Source organism: Paroedura picta, chromosome 9 (genome assembly GCF_049243985.1).
Source record: "Paroedura picta isolate Pp20150507F chromosome 9, Ppicta_v3.0, whole genome shotgun sequence".
NCBI lineage: Eukaryota > Metazoa > Chordata > Lepidosauria > Squamata > Gekkonidae > Paroedura > Paroedura picta.
This window is the reverse complement of record NC_135377.1, coordinates 56,671,987-56,690,681: the sequence shown is the minus strand read 5'-3', so window position 1 is coordinate 56,690,681 and position 18,695 is coordinate 56,671,987. Positions and strand designations below refer to the sequence as shown.

Below are 18,695 nucleotides of genomic sequence, written 5' to 3'. Positions count from 1 at the left end.
TTCAGAAAGGCAGTTGCTGGAAGGAGGAACACTTTAGCCTCTCCCTCCTTCTAATTATCCAGGAACCAAAAAGAGAAGAACCAAGTGAAATGCAGCACTAAAGTGTGTCCACAGCTGAAAGAAACAGCTCTCCTAATGAAATGTGTATACTGCTTGTTCATAAATGATAGGAGGATTATACCTAAAAATGTTTTCTTTTATTTTAAAGTAAAAAAATGTAGTGAGACAGATTGCCTGTTTTCACTGTGTTCCTCTAATTTGATAATGGATAGTTTTAGCACCAACATTTCAGATTTCTCTTCCTCTTGCTTTGGGTCATACAGAAACAATGATTCATGGCCTTTCTATTGCTATGACATGCAGTGTATGAATATACAGTTAATAAAATATTACACCTTTATGACTGTTTTATGGTCAGGAATTTATGATTATTCTGAAAACTGGAAGTATTGACATTTTAGTTATTATTTATTTCAAGAACAAACTTTAACTGCCTAGAAGAGTCCAAAGAGTTATAGATCCCTCCCTCCTCCCCAATCCCTCATGAGAAAACAAAAATGACCTGTTCTTTAGCAACACAATCCAGCCAAAGAAAAGTGAAATTACACATTGGAAAGTCATCTTTGGTTAAAATCAGATTAACAAAAATGAAATCATTAAATATGGCAAGTGTCAGTACTGGGAATCTAAGTGATGACACGTTCTTTTAAAGTACACCATGACCCTTTCCAACTTTTATAGGACTAGCAGATCTCTATATCCATAAATCCCAGAACTGCAGTTAAGTGTAAGTGCAATATGCTTGCAGATACTTCATATTATGTTTGGGATATGTTTTGTGAAGAACTTCTTCCAATATAGTTAAGCATAATATGAAATATGGGATCTTTAATAAATATACATAAAAGAGCTCGGATAAGAAAAATGTTACAGTACATCATACTTGATCAATGAACCTTTCTGCTGTGCCCTTGAACACCGAACATCCTCAAAGAAGACTTTGTTTTAAATTGAGGATCTCAGTAAAAAAAATTTTGAGTCTTAAATTCTAATTTAATTCCCAAAAGCTGACGAAAAATGAAGCATTTAATTTTAATCTTCCAACAGAAATAAAAAAGTCAACAGTACTAAGCACGGGCAGACAAGGTTGAATATTTCACAGTTCAATGACAATGAAGCCAGATCTCTTAATACTTCCATTTCTACTGCTAGAAGTAGATGTAAAATATATTTAGCACCTGAATGGTTATATCTAGTCAGCTTTATATGTTTAAATGTCAAAAGCAGGTTGAGACTGCAGCTAACAGAGATCACATTCTATCCATCATACTGGAAAATTCCAGTTTATTTAAATTATCCTGATAAAACTGAATTAACTATTAATTTGGTAGCATTCCAGATCAACACTGTATTCTATAAAGAGACCCATGAAAATAAAATAAATTTGAGTAAAGTCAATCTACCTCCACATTAAATTCAAATATTGAAACTGATGTTTTAACTCATGAGTTTAAATACTCATTAAACCATATATAGTACCAAGGCTGTGTCCAGTTATAGTAAAGCACTCTAGGTGTATTTATATTTCCATTTTATTTCATAAAAGCTAAAATATCTTCCAGATTCAACCCCATATTCTTTCAGTTCCCTTCTCCAATTGTTCTTTATTTGCTATCATTGGTGGTCCATGGGTTCTATTTATTTCCTGTTCTCCTACAAATGGATTGCTTTCCAACCAGGACCACCAGGTTCATCAGCCAGAGTATTTGATGTACTCGAGAGTTCTGGGGGCAAGATGGCAGAATAAAAACATTAACTTTTGATATCAATATATGAATACTACAGCACATTTTCTATTATTAACTAGGCCCGACTTATTCTAACATATTGAATAGAATCTTAAGAATCATAAAAAGATTCTATCTTCCCCAAACACAGACATTTTTCAACATCTACATAAAGCCAATGGGAGAGGTAATCTGGAGATCTAGCGTGCTTCCAGAAGATCCCAGGGATCCCAAACACCTATGATGAATAGGTGTTTGAAAGTAGTTTCAGGATGGATAAGGTCAGACAAACTGAAGCTTAACCCTGACAAAATGGATGTGCTACTGGTGGGGAGAAAAGTTTGACCCAGGTGCTGGGGTATCTCCTATTCTGGGTGGGGTGTGCTCCCCCTAAAGGAGCAGCTTCACAGCTTGAAGGTGCTACTTGAGCCAAACCTCTTACTGAATTAACAACAGCAGTGTAGCCAAGATCACTTTCACCAGCATCACTGAGCCAGCTGAGGCTCTTCTAGGGGAGAATCTTGCCATTGCAGTGCATGCCCTGGTAAAATCCACATCACTTCCACATGCTGTATGTCAGGCTGCCTTTAAAGACAATCCTGAAGTTATAGTTGGTACAGAATGCTATATCCAGAATGTTGACCGGATTGGGTCATAGGGACCATATAATTCTAGTCTTGTACCATCTCTAAGCTCACTCCCAATTTGCTCTCGGGAACAATTCAAGGTGTTATTAAAATGTAAAGCTTTATATTGCTTGGGGCCAGCATATCTTCTCCCATATGAATCTACCAATCTAGTCCAGTACAGATGTCATACTGCAGGTGACCCTACCCAGCTGAGGCTAGACAGGTGGCAACCCAAGAAAGGGCCTTCTCAATCACAGCAGCAAAACTTTTCAACTCTCTCCCCAGGAAAATACATCTGTCTCCCTTTATCACTGACTTCTACCAGCAGGTAAAGGCCTTTTTGATTTGTTTGGAATAACCCCTATAGCTGTTATAGAACCTCCTCCCTGGTTTTTACAGAATCATTTAAATAAATTATATATATTCTAGAATCATAGAGTTGGAAGGGGCCATACAGGCCATCTAGTCCAACCCCCTGCTCAATGCAGGATCAGCCCAAAGCACCCTAAAGCATCCAAGAAAAGTGTGTATCCAACCTTTGCTTGAAGACTGCCAGTGAGGGGGAGCTCACCACCTCCTTAGGCAGCCTATTCCACTGCTGAACTACTCTGTGAAAATTTCTTTCCTGACATCTAGCCTATATTGTTGTACTTGTAGTTTAAACCCATTACTGCGTGTTCTTTCCTCTGCAGCCAATGGGAACAGCATCCTGCCCTCCTCCAAATGACAACCTTTCAAATACTTAAAGAGGGCTATCATGTCCCCTCTCAACCTCCTTTTCTCCAGGCTGAACATTCCCAAGTTCCTCAACCTATCTTCATAGGGCTTGGTCCCTTGGCCCCAGATCATCCTCGTTGCTCTCCTCTGTACCCTTTCAATTTTATCTACGTCCTTCTTGATGTGAGACCTCCAGAACTGTACACAGTACTCCAGGTGTGGTCTGACCAGTGCCATATACAATGGGACTATGACATCTTGTGATTTTGATGTGATGCCCCTGTTGATACAGCCCAAAATGGCATTTGCCCTTTTTACTGCTGCATCACACTGCCTGCTCATGTTTAGTTTACAATCCACAAGTACCCCAAGGTCTCGTTCACACCCAGTGTTACCTAGAAGCGTATCCCCCATTCAGTAGGTATGCTTTTCATTTTTCTGACCCAGATGCAGAACTTTACACTTATCTTTATTAAATTGCATCTTGTTCTCATTTGCCCATTTTTCCATTGTGTTCAGATCTCGTTGAACTCTGTCTGGAGTATTTGCCAGTCCCCCCAATTTGGTGTCATCTGCAAACCTGATTAGTAGCCCCTCCACCCCATCATCTAGATCATTAACAAATATGTTAAAAGTACCGGAACGAGCATTGAGCCCTGAGGTACCATGCTACTCACCTCCCTCCAGTCTGATGAAACACCATTGACAACAACTCTTTGAGTGCGGTTCTCTAACCAATCCCCTATCCACCTAACTATCTGAAAATCCAGATTGCAGTCCTTCAACTTATCCATCAGAACATCATGGGGAACCTTATGAAAAGTTTTACTAAAATCCAAGTAAACGACATCAACCGAATTTCTACGATCCAGCAAACCCGTTACTTGGTCAAAAAGGAAACCAGGTTGATCTGACAGGACCTGTTGGAGACAAATCCATGCTAACTTCCTTGGATCACCAAATTGTCCTCCAGATGTTTGCAGATCGCTCCCTTTAATATCTGCTCCATTATCTTTCCCACAACAGAGGTCAGACTCACTGGTCTAGGTGCCTAGGGAAGGCAGGGTGCAATGCGAATGTTGTTCACACAACAAAGAAGCCATTTTCTCCAGGGGAGCAGTTCCATGGAGATCAGTTGTAATTCCAGGAGATCTCTAGACCCCAACTGGAGATTGGCAGTCCTAGCCAACTTCCCACATTATTTGAGCAACATGGGAACTGCACTGTTTGACTTTCTGACTTTCACTGTCATACCAAGATCCTATGTAGCTCTGATATATATCCATGGATATATATCCATGCATGGAATTTTTCTAGGATAGCACACCTTCTTGAGGTGCTAGCAAACAGCCACATGACTGACACAACACTGCATTTCCTATATACTGATAATACTACACTCTGGGGAAACCTTGCCATACAGAAGTAGCTCCCATGATACTGATGTAGCACAAGTAGGAACTCTACATAAAGAGGAAAAGAAATTGAATGAAAGCATGACTGCTAAATTAATGGTTAGTCTATGAAAGCTTGAGTGCACAAAATTCAAAATGCAGGTCCCTAGTCCCAAACCTTCATAACTGAGACTATTAGATCTATGGTGGTTCTTCAAAAACACATTAATTCTCAGTGCCATTCTTGACTTGACATTCCTAGTTCTTAAATTAGTGAGTTGGATCCAGGCAACCTTTTTGCTCTCTCTCATTCAATTCCCTTCTTTGCCGTTTCCTTCACCCTACAAGGTTTTTGTCCAGCATGATCCCCAGCATGGACTTTTATGGTAATCAAAAAGAATTCCTTCTTTCCTTTTTCACATGCAGAAGAGCCTGCTGTTTCCACCTCATTTCCCTGCAATGAAATGTTCTCAATACATGCCCATATAAAATGATAAAACTGAAAGGCCATGTCATTTTGAAAAATCAAATAAAAAAATACATCACTGTCTTATACAGTGTCAAACCAGTGGGTCTGTGGTCAGTATTGTCTACTCTGTTTGACACAGTAGCTCTTCAATGTCTCATGTAGAAGTATTTCCTAGCAACTGCAACCTGATCATTTTTACTGACGATCTCAAGAACTAAATCAGGAATCTTCTTCATGCAAAACATGCTCTATCTCTGAGTTCTGGCCTCTCTCCAACACACAGGTCTGCAGATTTGGAAAATGGATATTTGTGCAGTAAGTCTTTAAGTTATGACTTCTGAGAGAATCTTCAAGAAAGAAGAAACACTGATTGGCAACTATATTTACAGATTTCTGCTTCTTAATTAGCTATAAGACTTGCTTAATTTAGAAGTTTAAAAGTCCTCCATCCCTAATATTATTTTTTGCTTTTCTCAGTGCATGATGGACTTGTTTGTTATCCCACATAATGTATAACCTCCCCTTTGCTACGTGAGACGTTTTGAAATTAGTGCAAGTCTTTTAGGAAACCTTTATTTTCTACTATTTGAAATCACTAGTGACTAGTAGATGGGAGCTCATGTGGGAGAAAGTGACAATTTTAAGATACAAGCACATGCAAAGAAATCAAAAGAATTCAAGAGCATATAAATATCATATGGAAATCTGATATTATACTAATGCAGATGCAACCATCATTTGCTCCAGCCATTTTTCTCCACACAAGAGAATACATTGTGGTGTGTTATTCTTCTACCTCCCAATCTTGATGACCAAAACCCATTTATTTCATACAGAACTACTTTTATTGTACAGAAGATGGGAAGAAACATAAAACATTCAGTAAATCAAAAAGTATGAAGAGGGGAAAAAAACCTAGGAATTGGAAGAGTAAAAACCTCTTCCAGTTAACTATTAATAAAAATACCAGCCTTACTATTTTATGTGTATAAGCAAAGTAATCAAAAAAGCAATTCATTTTAAGGTGCACCAAGAAAAAGAATAGATTAAACACTGTTCTGCAACACTTCTCAAAAAATGACTTGGAAAATAAAATGGTAGATATGGGTTGTCAAGCCCCAAACCTGTTTTTCTGTACATTCACATCTAATGTAAAGCAGAATAAAAAAATATACAGGCTGATAAGACGTACACAAGATGTTAAAAAGTGTGCTAACTTTTACTAAATGTTACAATCAATGATGTAACTTATGTAAGTAGGGTTGCTTTGTCATATATTGATAGTTACTTCACTTTTACATCCACATTAACTTGATTTTAAATGCAATTAATACATATAGTCAAGGAAGACTAATGGACTACATTCTGCACTTAACCTGGTGGACATTTTCAAATGGCACAAGTGACCAGTGCAAACCTATTTTGCATTGTAAACGACTAAATAAATCTTAATGGATTAAGAATGATCAGCTATCAACACACAAGGGAAATTAAGTGCTGAAATGCCTACATTGATTATTTTAAATTATTAGCCTTACTCTGTTCTTGAATTTGTATGCTTTTAGTGAGCTTTAACACATTTACAAGACTTATTGACTATAATTACAAGAGAATTCAAGTAATGGACACATCAATTATAAGCAACATGTCTTGACCAGACAGTTGCATAAAGAATTCTAAAGAGAGCTCCATTAGCATCTTCCCTGTAGTTTTATTCCATTTTATTGCCTTAAGAGGGCATATTAAGGGCTTATAAAAGCCGCTCTGACCATGTGAACATGACTGTACCTCCAAAAGACTCATCAGCAGATTCAAAATTAAAACATTTCCTGAAACATTACACACAAATATACTAGTGGCTTTAAAAAGGTTGAAATGCTTCCACGTGGGGTTCAGCAAAAATATCGTAGTTACAATAAGACACCTGATGATGCTTAAAGATAATGCCAGGCCTCCCTGACTGGATCTTTACAACACTGCCTAGCCTGAGTTTTGGCATCTTCTAAAGAAACAAGCAAAACTCCTATTTTAAGATTACACCAAGAACATTAATATTCTTTTATAATGTTTTTGCACGCCTTACCTATTGATTCTCTTTCTAGTAAAAACTGAGCACTAAGTTTCAACTACTGCATGAATTTAAACTATGGCTTCTATAATAAGCCATTATTTAAAAGTACAGTAAAATAAACCTTACAGTTTTAATGAAAATATGTTCATTGAAATGTGAATTTATTATTCAAATCCACACATAAATTCAACCAGAGAGACACCACTTGTCTAAGCAGAGCTCAGTGATTTAGAAAAGCTGTCTATTTAAAATAAAGAATGTATGGCAGGTTTATAGAAACACAGCAGTGAATTTTTACATAAATTTAGAACTGCAGCTTATGCATTTTTGACAAAAGTGTTGTTTTAAATTTTTCCACTTATAATATAAAACATATAAAAAGTGAACAGAAAGTGTGGTACAGCGTGGCGTTTAAATCACCAGGCCTCCCTATCTCAGGTACTGCATTGTTGCCATCACTGCTGTCTCAATGGGGACAAGTTCCCCTTCCTGTGACACTCATTCACTCATTTTCCCGATATTAGTATTTGTCACAAAATAATACAGCAACAAATACCCACCACTCAATTGTGAAACATGGACAGTGAACTCTCATTCCCAAAAATGGGGAAACCATTTATGACATTTGTGTAGGGTTGACAAAAGAGATCTAGACAGCCTTATTCAACCTTTTTACCATTGAGAAACCCCTGAAATATTCTTCAGGCTTCAAGAAACCCCAGAAGTGGTATGATCGTGCAGAATACGGTTGGGAAGCATAGCTGTACATATGCCCACCCAGAGCCCCTTTCCTTCCCATCCCCTCCAGACCCATAAATGGCCATTTTGGAAGTGGGTCATATCACCCAATAAATGTTTAACAAACTTAAAAAATATATAACAAATTAATTAATTCCCACCCATTTGGGAATCCCTTCCATGGCCATCAAGAAACCCCAGGGTTTCATTAAACCCTGGTTTTAAAAGTGTGGTCTAGACAATGAGAAAGCCAACAAAAGGAATAATCTCAGAGCCTATACACAGAACCCTTCCCCCAATACACCAATAACCTAGCAATTGTAGGTTCCTTTACTGAAGATCATACGTATATGTCGTGGGAATATTTGTACAGGAGAACCAGCAAATAGGAGATGTTCCTAATTCTTCTTGCCCTCACTTCCCCACTGATTCACCACTCCAAATTCTCCCTCCCCAGGCCAACAAAATTTTTCTGACTAGTGACAGTGACTAATGTTAACATTGATGATTTCATAGTTGGAAAAGAGGTCCCATCCCAAGTCTGCTTACAGGATTGTACGTGCCTGATACAAAATTGGAATTCTATTTTCAAATGCATGTATTTTCAGAGGCTCCACAAGTTCCAAGGTTATGCTATAATTTGGGAGGAACTGCAGGATTCCAGCTGCTACTACCAGTCCCTGCATAGCACTTACAAGTGAGGGTTTCTTTTAATGTACATTGTTAAAATGTCATCTCTTAGGGGAAGAAGCAGGTAGAGGAGGTCAGCAGATAGGGAAAAGAAGAAAATGGGAAGGGAGGGAGAACACAGCTCTCAAAGGGATTCTCCTGTCCCCCTGCTGTAATTACAATAAAGATATTTTTAAGTGTGCATAGTGCCACACCTCTTTGTATAACCTTTCTGTCTGCAGATTTACTTAGTTCCCACTTACATTATTCCCTTCTTATTCTCATCCCTCTCCTTAACGCTTTCTACTACTTTCACCAACAGCATTGACACCTATGACATTTCTACTGCTACATGAATGATGTTATAGCATCGGTCTGTTAGGGAGTAGAAGGCAATGCCTGAAATAATCTGGGCACATTCTCTTAGGGGCGGCTTCATTTTTCTGTGGGCCCCAAGTAAAAGGCCAATAGTAGGCGCTGCTGAACACAGAGAATACTAAGATGAAGCAAGGAGGGAAAGAACTAAATCTCTAATTGAGGAAAATCCTTCATAGCAGTGCTGTTCAAGGCCTTACAGCAGGTATAAGGAACCCTAGGCTGGAGAGGATGAAGGGAGTTGGGGATTTGAGGGCCAGACATTTATATACTCCTAATGCTCAACCAATGGGAGCCCACATACATTGTGGCTTGGCTGAAGTAGCTATTTCTCCCCTCTCTAAAAAGACAAGGCATTTTTCAGGTAGGGTTATGATAACTGAAAAGGAAAACAAGAAATACTGAGAGATGGGGGAGGAAAGTGAAGGGGAGAAGTCTGCCCAGGCTAGTCCAATCTCATCAGACTTTGGAAGCTCTGAATAGTATCTGGATGGGAGACTGACAAGGAATACCAAGTTCATGACACAACGGTAAGTAATGGCAGACCACATCTGAATGCTTCTTGCTTTGGAAACCCTATGGGGTCTCCGTATGACAGCTGTGACTTGATGACACTTTCCACCACCTATCGTTAGGGATGCAAAACAAAGACAGGTAAATGTTCCCAAATTTTGAAAAAATGCTTCACATTATTATGAGCTGTAGCCCACTATTATGAGCTATAGACCAATTAATTAATTGTATGTGGGTATCTACAAACTAATTGTGATGATGAAATCAGAGTTAAGAACATTCTAAGAATCCACTTCACTCCGGTGCTTTTGGTTCTAGTTGCTACATTCGCCTAAAGAATACTTCTGAAAGTTCAGCTGTGGAATATCAGGCAGCCAGCATAAAATTAATATATTCAGGGTGACGCCTAATACATTAGTGGGGTTAATGATTATAACTAAATGAATGATGGTGGCAAAACACAAGCCAAAAAAGACAAAGCAAGGTCTTGACACATACCTGTATGTGTGCGAATGTGAGCTAGGAATGCCATGGAATGACTGCTTCGACATATCTTCCCACAGTATTTGCAAATATTGCCTTTATTTTCTTCTCGCTCCCGGTTGATTTGTTCAGTGTCTTCGACAATGTATTTATTGACCTCCCGAAGAAGTTCTTCATGTTGCTCTTTAATATGGAGGAAAAGATTCTGTTCAGAGTCAAAAGGCTCTGTGCATTTAACACATTTAAATGTAGTGCCGCCCTCTGGCAGCTCTTCAACACTGGCTTCTTCATTTCTCATGTGGCCAGCACTAGCCAGGTGTTGGTGAAGGTTGCTTTCTGTATAAAATGATTTTCCACACAGTAAACAGTGGAAATGTTTCTCTTTTGAAGGATGTTTCATAGTTATGTGAACGTTTAGTCCACTCAAGCCGTCTGCTAAAAACCCACAGTCATCACAGCGAATACGAGTAGATTCCTTGAGGGGATTTCCTTCAGATTTCTTCTTTTTTCCACCACTTTGCGAGGCTTCTACTCTCATGGCTAAATCACAAACTTTCAGTCCACTTAGATTCTGGCCCTCCACAAAATGATCCACTGGTTCACTACCTTCTTCATGGCTTTTTAGTTTGACTATAGAGGAATCAAACTGGCCACTGCTTTGTACTGGAGTCCCCTCCTTCACTCTGTGATAAGTACTGGCAAAGTTGTTCACAGCCTCGTTGCTACTCTCTTGAATACCTTCAACTGTGGAGCCATCGGCACCCCAAACTGTATGAATGGACACTTCTGCTTCATGTTGTGCATCTATCAGTGAATGCTCTTCCTCTATGGTAGAACCCTCATAACAGCTTTTCTCTTCTTGTATGATACGTATATTTTGCATGGTTTTCTTAACATTTTCATCCATACCTTGTTCTTCTGCTGTACTGCATGTTTCTGAAAGTACAGTCAAATGGGTTTCTGCCTTCACTTCCTCTGCAGCTACCTCAGAGCTTCCGAATTCTTTTTCAGTGTGTTTGTCCAATTTCTTCCTATTGTTCATCAAGTTCAAAGATTCTTTGCCAAAAGCCATTCTTTCATTTCCAGATCCTGTTGTAAAATCAAAATTTGTATCCACTGTTGCTTGACCATCTCCATTTTCCTGCAGAACACTATCCATGGCTTGTTTGAAGACAATCATTTCATCAAGCTTAACTACTACACCTTTTTGAACATCTACATTTTCTTTGCCTTGATCAGCTCCACCAAGCTCAACATTTACAGCATTAAATACATGGTCTTCCTTGAAACCCTTTGAAGCAGTACTATCTTCTGAAGCAAAATTAGGCAACATCTCCGCTTTCAGTGTCTCCTGCTCTCCAAAGTTTTTCTCTTCAATATTGTTTTTGCATTTTGTTTCACTCAGTGCAGTCTGAAAATCTTCCATGGGTTGATGTTCTTCTTGAGATGTTATAGCATTTTCTTTGGCAATATCAGGTGCATCTGTCTCCTCTCCAGAAGCACAAATATAAGATTGTCTTTTGATTTTGTGCTTCTCTGTTGCTGCATGCCTAATCATCTCTCGGCGAGTAACTGCATAATAGTCACAAGCCATACAATAGTATTCAAATTCTTTAGTGTGCTTGCGTTTTACATGAACTTCCAGAGAAGAAATAGAATGGGCAACAAAATTACAATAATCACACTGATTATCATTTGTATTTACACCTCTTGCTTGAGTCAATGAGTCTTCATCTTGGCTAGTACTATCTAGTTCTACAATTCTTTGTTGTTTTAGCTCTGCAGAGCCCTGAGTTTTATGCAATTCATAAAGCGGAAGTACATTTTCAGCCTGCATTTGAATGGCATTGATCTGATCGTCTTCATGGCTCCCCAAACTAGAAACATCCACATGTGAAGACTGGTTGCGATGGTCAACAGGTTCATTCAAAACACTCACAGGACTTGCTAACTTCTTAATACTCACTTCAACATTGCCTCCTTCTGGGCATACAATGATCTCTACATTTTGTTTTCCATTGGCTTCCAAACGACTCTTATGCTTCTTAGTAGCACAATGGCGCTCCATGTCACCTTTAGTTACAGTATAATAATTGCATACTTTGCATAAATAGCTGTATTGATGGCTATGCTTCCGCCGAATGTGGACTGTCAAGTTTGTGACACTGGAAGCCAGTAAACCACAATGAGGGCATGTCCGAGAAATAGTACCTTTAGGTCTCCCTCTTTTTGGTGCACTATCTAGAACTAACTCACTGCCTTTAATGGTTTCGCCTGATGGAAACAACTCTTTATTTATTGATACATTCTCTAAGGTGCAAAATGGAACATGCATATTTTCATTTTCAGATCCAGTCTTTAAATTCCCATGAACTGGTGGTTCTGTTAGTTTTTTACCATCACTTGCACCTACACATACCTTTTCAATACATTCTTCAAAACGTAAACCAATATTATTTTTTCGTGCATTTTCAAGGTGTTTACTTCTCTTGATGTGCTTTTCCATTCCTTCCTTGCTTAATGAATATAGATTGCATGCTTTACAAAGGAAATGATATTCCTGAGCATGTCGAAGTTTTATGTGTCTTGTAAGAACAGAAGATGATCTGGTTTTATAAAAACATTTTTTACACTGAAACTGGGTTCTACTCAGTATAGATTCCTTGTACTCACTACTGGGATGTACAACATAGGACCTGGGAATTTCTTGCTGTATTTTCACTTCATCACAATCTACCTTTGGAATACTACTTGATTCCATTGCACTGCAGGATGTTGTTTGCACAGCTACTTCACTGCTAGATGGCTGAAAAATATTTTGTTGAGTTGATAAGCTAACATGTTGCTCAGCTGCATTATGAGTTGCCATTTCATCTTCGGTTAGAAAATACAGGAGACAGGTAACACAATAATGGGACATGCCATGCTCATCACGCATGTGTTTTCCAAGGCTGATATAATTTGGGGCAAGGAATGAACAATGATAACAATTCAGCTTGAAACCACCCCTTCGCTGGCTGTTCTTTTGACAGTACTCTTCAAAGTCCTCTCTACATGTGTAAGAACAGCCACATGTTTGGCAATGAAATTTCAGTTCTTCCCCATGTTCTCGATCAACAGCGAATGACCAGCCTTTAAGGCTCTGCAGGCTACATCCACAGGGATTATAAGGATGCAGTGGTTTCTGGACATCTGGAATTTTGGGAGGAGAATTGTCACATTCCATAACAAGAGAGCATTCATCTGTCCCACCTGGATTAAGTTCTGCTTTGTTTGAGGCTGCTTTGCTTAAAGGGTTAACATTAATTTCCAATCCTTTCAAAGAGACCTGTGACAAATCGTCCTGACTGCGCTCTTCCCCAGGGCTGTGCCTCAAGCTAGAATCAGGCTTGCTTCTTTTACCAACGCCCAGCAAATGATACCGTCGTTTAATCTGCTGGTTTAGTCTGAATGAGCCACTCTGCTTGAAAGTTATTCTTCGTGCTAAAGTATTTCTTTTTTGTTGGACTATATCAAACATCCCTGTGGTGCTTAAATTGCTAATTGTCTCTTGGTTGCCCTTAACAGATTCCAGTACATCTGGATTGCAGTCTGAGGACCCTGAAATATTCTGTTCAGCCTGGACAACATGATCTCCATCTGTACTGCAAAAAAACACCTCCTCATTGTTCACACTCTCTGTGGAAATATCTTTAGATGGTATCATTTCAACAAACAATTGGCTGCTTGTTTTCAAGTGTTTTGCCTTATTTGAAGCTCTCAATTGATTTGAATTATTCCATATTTTAGGTTTATTAACTTTAGATTTTACTCTAGCATTCTTTCGTTGACAAGGGTTCTGCTGTTTTTTATGAAAAGATTTTTTCGTCAATATCTTTACAAATCCTCCCCGGGCAGCAAGATTTTGTCTTCGGAGGTGGGTCTTGCTAAGAAAATGGCCTCGCAAGAGATCTTCCTCAAAAGACTGAAAGCCACAGAGATCACAGAAATATAATTTAAATTGCCCATGAGCCTGCCTGACATGCATTTTTAAAGATGGGAGGTGTTCTGATTTACATGTCCTCTGCAGGACAACATGTTCTTTGGGTTGCTTCAGATGGGTTTCTTGAATATGCTTTTCTAAATCAGTAGAAGTGGGAAAAACTCTTTCACAAGCTTTGCACTTAGAAACATTTACAGCACTGCCAGTTGTACAGCTAACACTTGATTCATCATCTTGGAAAATAGATTTAGACATAGGATGAACTGTTTCATCCTCTTGGGAATGGTCCACTTCAACATGTATTTCCCGTGGAATATCACCTTCAGGCACACATGAAACTTTTGGAACAAACCCATCATTACAGGGAGATCTTTCTGTCCATTCTATGGCTTCAACTACAGTGCATCTACTCTCATCAACACAGTCTTCACTCAGTGGGGTTCTAGGTGATTTGCTTTCTTTCTCTTTGGTGTGTTCTGCAACCGTCAGCTTTAATCGTTTAGAGATAGGTTCATTTTCCAGTGTATTTGTTTCAATAAATTCTTGATCTGCATATTCAAATAAGAGTCTTTTGGCTGTGCCATTCTCTTCAGCTTGTTTCTCAGGATTTTTCTGTCCTTCAGTTGAAAACCTGTTTATTTTGCAGTTAGAGAAAGGATCACTGTGAACCATTTCAGGCAAAATAAGTTTAGTTGCTTCTTGTACTGATTCATTTGGTACATTCTTGTCACCATCATTCTTCTGATTTTTGTCATCATCCATGCTTAATTAAGATAATATTGCAGTCCAATAAAATAACTTAGCTCATCAGCTGTAGGACTATCTAGAGAGAGAGAGAGAGAGAGAGAGAGAGAGAGAGAGAGGTTATTACATTCTTCTATATGTACACAAGGAGCATTTTACAGTCAACAAGTTATGAACTGCATTAGATTAACTTGCTGTAGAAAGGGTATTGCGGCAATTTGGCTAACAATTTTGATAAACATTTTCAAACACAAAGAAGGATTATCTAATGAATACTATATTTGAGCATCCAAAGAAAGATTATGATGTAATTCTTTGGAGAAAATTGGCACAGCTATTATGGGAAATAAAACCCTTTGGAATATGCAAGTGGTCTTTCACAGTAGTAAAAGACACTTGTCAATGTGAGAAAAAAAATTCACCCTCACTGAAAAGGAGTCTGTAATCCTAAGGTCCATTACTGCAGAGTGTATAGCTGTTGCTTGGTTCTAACACTCGCTGGTTATAATAGGACTGTAGATTTTAAATGGAACTAATCTAATGCAAGTAGTTTCACAGTCATGGCGCAAATAATGTGCCCATTCTGGAAATTCAAGTCTAAAAGTCTGCCCTTTGTTTTCAACAGCCCTGACTCAGTGCTATAAGATAACATGGCATTCAGTTAAAAGGGCAACAAGCAAAGAGGGACGAAAATGACGCCTTCTGGAATTAGAACTTTCACATTTCAGTAACTAACAATCTTCAATTTGAAACACCTTTAGAAGAGGTGGCAATGAACAATATGGTTCAAAATTATGAAACAGGCTTAAGCAAGCCATCCTTCGGTCCAGTTAACTGGTAGGTCTTTACAGTGGAAGAACTAGTTAGTATCCTATCCTTAAGCAAGCAATCCTTCAGTCCAGTTAAACTGGTAGGTCTTTACAGTGGAAGAACTAGTTAGTATCCTATCCTGTTCCATCACCAACATCAAAAGTAAAATAAGAGCTACAGGGCCTCTTAATGTCATAACCTCACAGTAGTTAAGAATGCAGTAACTAGTATCTGCAGGCACAACCTGGTTTCCACAAGAAGAGATGTGATTACCTTTACAGCCAACCATCCTTAAGTCGAGGAAAACTCTAGACAAGAGGATTGCTGCAGTAGTCATGCCCAGTGGCAGACAATTCCCCAGTGGGAATTCAAGCCGCCCATCATCTCCTGGGCTGGGTAACTCACCCATTACTTTTCCTAAGGATGAGAGGGTACTGTCCCTTGCTTCCCCCAGGGTCCAAGATAAAGCTAGCAATAAGTGGAATCTGCTTGCCAGGAGACATGGGGAGTGTGGCCCCAAGTGGATGAGGAAAATGACCTAAGCCCCTTAAAGAAGCACATACAAAGTCAGTGAGGGCCAGATGAAAAAAGACTGTGGTGTGGAAGGGCATGATAGGCAGCAGTGTTTGAATTTAATTAATTAATTAATTAATTAATTAATTAATTAATTAATTAATTAGATTTCTTGCCCGCCAGTCCCATACGGCTCGTGGCGGGTTACAAAACTCTGTTTAAAACCCTAATAAAATACCGGTTAAAAACCACAGACAGCGATACAACAGTAAAAGCACAAGATGCGGTGGGTAAGGAAGGGTTGCTGACTCCCAGTCTGCCATATGCTGGTAGAGTTTTATCCTGGAGGAGGGGGTCAGCAGATCTTCCTTAGCATGCCGGCCTCAACCATTTAATTTTCTATTCTCTATTATTTATTATATTATTATTACATTATTTTCTATTATTTATTGTGTATTATACTGCATTTTAATCTCCTGTGAACTGCCCTGAGCTGCTGGGAAAGGAGGCATATATATGAATGAATGAATGAATGAATGAATGAATGAATGAATGAATGAATGAATGAATGAATGAATGAATGAATGAATGAATGAATGAATTGGGGAAGTGGCACAGCAGATGGCTTGAGTGAATATCATAAGGAGCAGAGGCTTCAGCTAAAGTAGTGGAAGAAAGAAGAAGTGAAGGGAGGGTGATGTGATTCTGCAGTGGGAGTCTACTAAGCATCACCAAATAGAACCTTGGCCATCTTTTCTCCAGAGAGCAGGTGGTGACACTGCACGTAATTGTACTAAAGCAGAGAATGGAATAAAAGCACCTGTTTATTAAACCCTCACTCCCACCCCCTCTTGTGATGGATCCCAGTTTGTTTAACATGACGTTCCTCCAACAATTAGCCATTCCAACATTTCTGTCACAACAGCCAGCCAGCTATACCACCCAAGAGCTAAGAAGAAGAATGTACACAGAACCCACATAGATCAGGTCCCAAAAGACTGAAACAATCCTGGTTTCACGGACAAGAGCAAACAATGTTTACCCTCAGTATGAATAGAAAGCAAACTATTGTCTTTCTTGACTGTACATGTAGAACTAAACTGATTTGTCATTACACTGTGAACCAAATCATTTTCATTTACTGCATATATGAGTACATGTTTTATTCTGCTAGTCTCTGGCTGTAATAAATAATTAACTGTATACAGGAGTACAATATATTCATTGAAACCAACTTTAAAAGTAACAAGCAAGCTTTTGAGTTCACCAGAACCATTCTTCAGGTGCGATGTTAACAAGAAACAAGGACGGAGGCCGAAATAGTGCTCAGCATAATGAAAAACCCTAGGCTGCTGTTTATAATGGTCTTAAAAAGGAATGGAGGAGGTGCCTTGCAGACTTAATTAGGTTAGATCATGCCTGGTACAAAAAGATATCAGGTTGCAGTAAGGAGCAGAGGGGTGAAGGAACAGTGACTGCTCTCTCTTTTATATGTTCAAAACCAGCAATTATTCAGATCTGTCTCTAGCACTAATCGGAACACACAAATTCCTAGGGAGGCCGAAAGCTGAAGTAAAGAAAAAAACATTATAGTCTTTATATTAGGAACTATAGTGAATAATTTTAGATGAACTAAGTTTAGAGTCAGTGTTGGATAGAATTTCACAGTGCCTGTAAGGCACACATAGGGTCCCCCCTTGATCACTGCTGAAGGATGGGGAGTGGAGGGGAGAGTTGCCAGATCCAGGCTGGGAAACTCCTGGAAATTTGGGTATGAAGCCTGAGGAAAACAGGGGTCCCAATGGGGTCATAGAGTCCACCTCCAAAGCATCCATTCTATAGCCTGGAGACAAGCTGTAATTCTGTGGAATCCCCAGATCCCACCTGGAAGCTGGCATCCCTAGGCATGCTATTTGCCCATTAAGCCAAGCTCTATCATCAAGTTCAAAAATGTCATCTGAATCCAGGACATCTCAATTTAGTATTCTCCTGAGCAGGGCAAAGATTACACAAAGGTGGTTTTATTACTGTATTAGTCTACTGTTGCTATTTGCCTTTTCTTCTAATGGGCCAATCCTACTTACCTGCATTTTTGTGATCCACTTTATTTTAGAATACTTGTGTTCTGCTTTTTACCTCATTAGGCATCTAAAGCAACTAAAAACACTGATGTAAAAATGCAATAGAACAAAACAGAAAGGGTGGAGAGGTTTCTGATTGCCAAACATGACTCTCCTGGATAACTCATCTTCTGCTTAGTTCTAAGCTGCAATCCTCAAGCCAAAAGCTAAAGGATAAGAGCCCTTTGGTCCACAACTATGGGCATGCCCAGGCCTTAAATACCTCTGTTCAGAGAGGACAGCATTCAGTGAGATGTTATCCGCTGCTGCTAACTAGTTTCTGTTGTGTCTTCAGGTACATTAATTAATAATAAACAGCTTTAAAAGGAAATTAATTGATTCATGGAGGATAAGTCTATCAATGGTTACTAGCCATAGTAACCAGGGGGGAAACTCCACATTCAGAGGCATTGAATCTCTGAATTCCAGAGCCAAAAGGCAGCATCAGGGAAAGGTCTTAGCCTCTGTGCCCTGTAGTTGGTCCCCCAGAGGTACTGGTTGGCCACCATGTGAGGCAGGAAGCTGGACTAGATGAACTAATGGTCTGATCCAGCAGGCCTCTTCTTATGTTCTTGTGGTTTATTAGTTTTACACTAATACACCTAAACAATCCTTTACAGTCCTAACAAAGATACGCCCTTCAAAGTTCACTAACTTCAGCGCTTAGATAGATTCAAGTGG

At 39.1% G+C, this 18,695-nt stretch overlaps 1 protein-coding gene across 1 annotated transcript in view; it reads right to left on the bottom strand.

The window, feature by feature from the left end:
- The window catches only part of ZNF407 (zinc finger protein 407), a 413,320-nt gene that overhangs the window by 376,550 nt on the left and 18,075 nt on the right, over positions 1–18,695 (bottom strand). The window contains exon 2 of the mRNA XM_077352915.1: positions 9,861–14,650. Within this exon, the coding sequence (XP_077209030.1) occupies positions 9,861–14,589 (4,729 nt within the window). The 5' untranslated portion in view covers positions 14,590–14,650. The remainder of the gene's footprint in view (positions 1–9,860; positions 14,651–18,695) is intronic.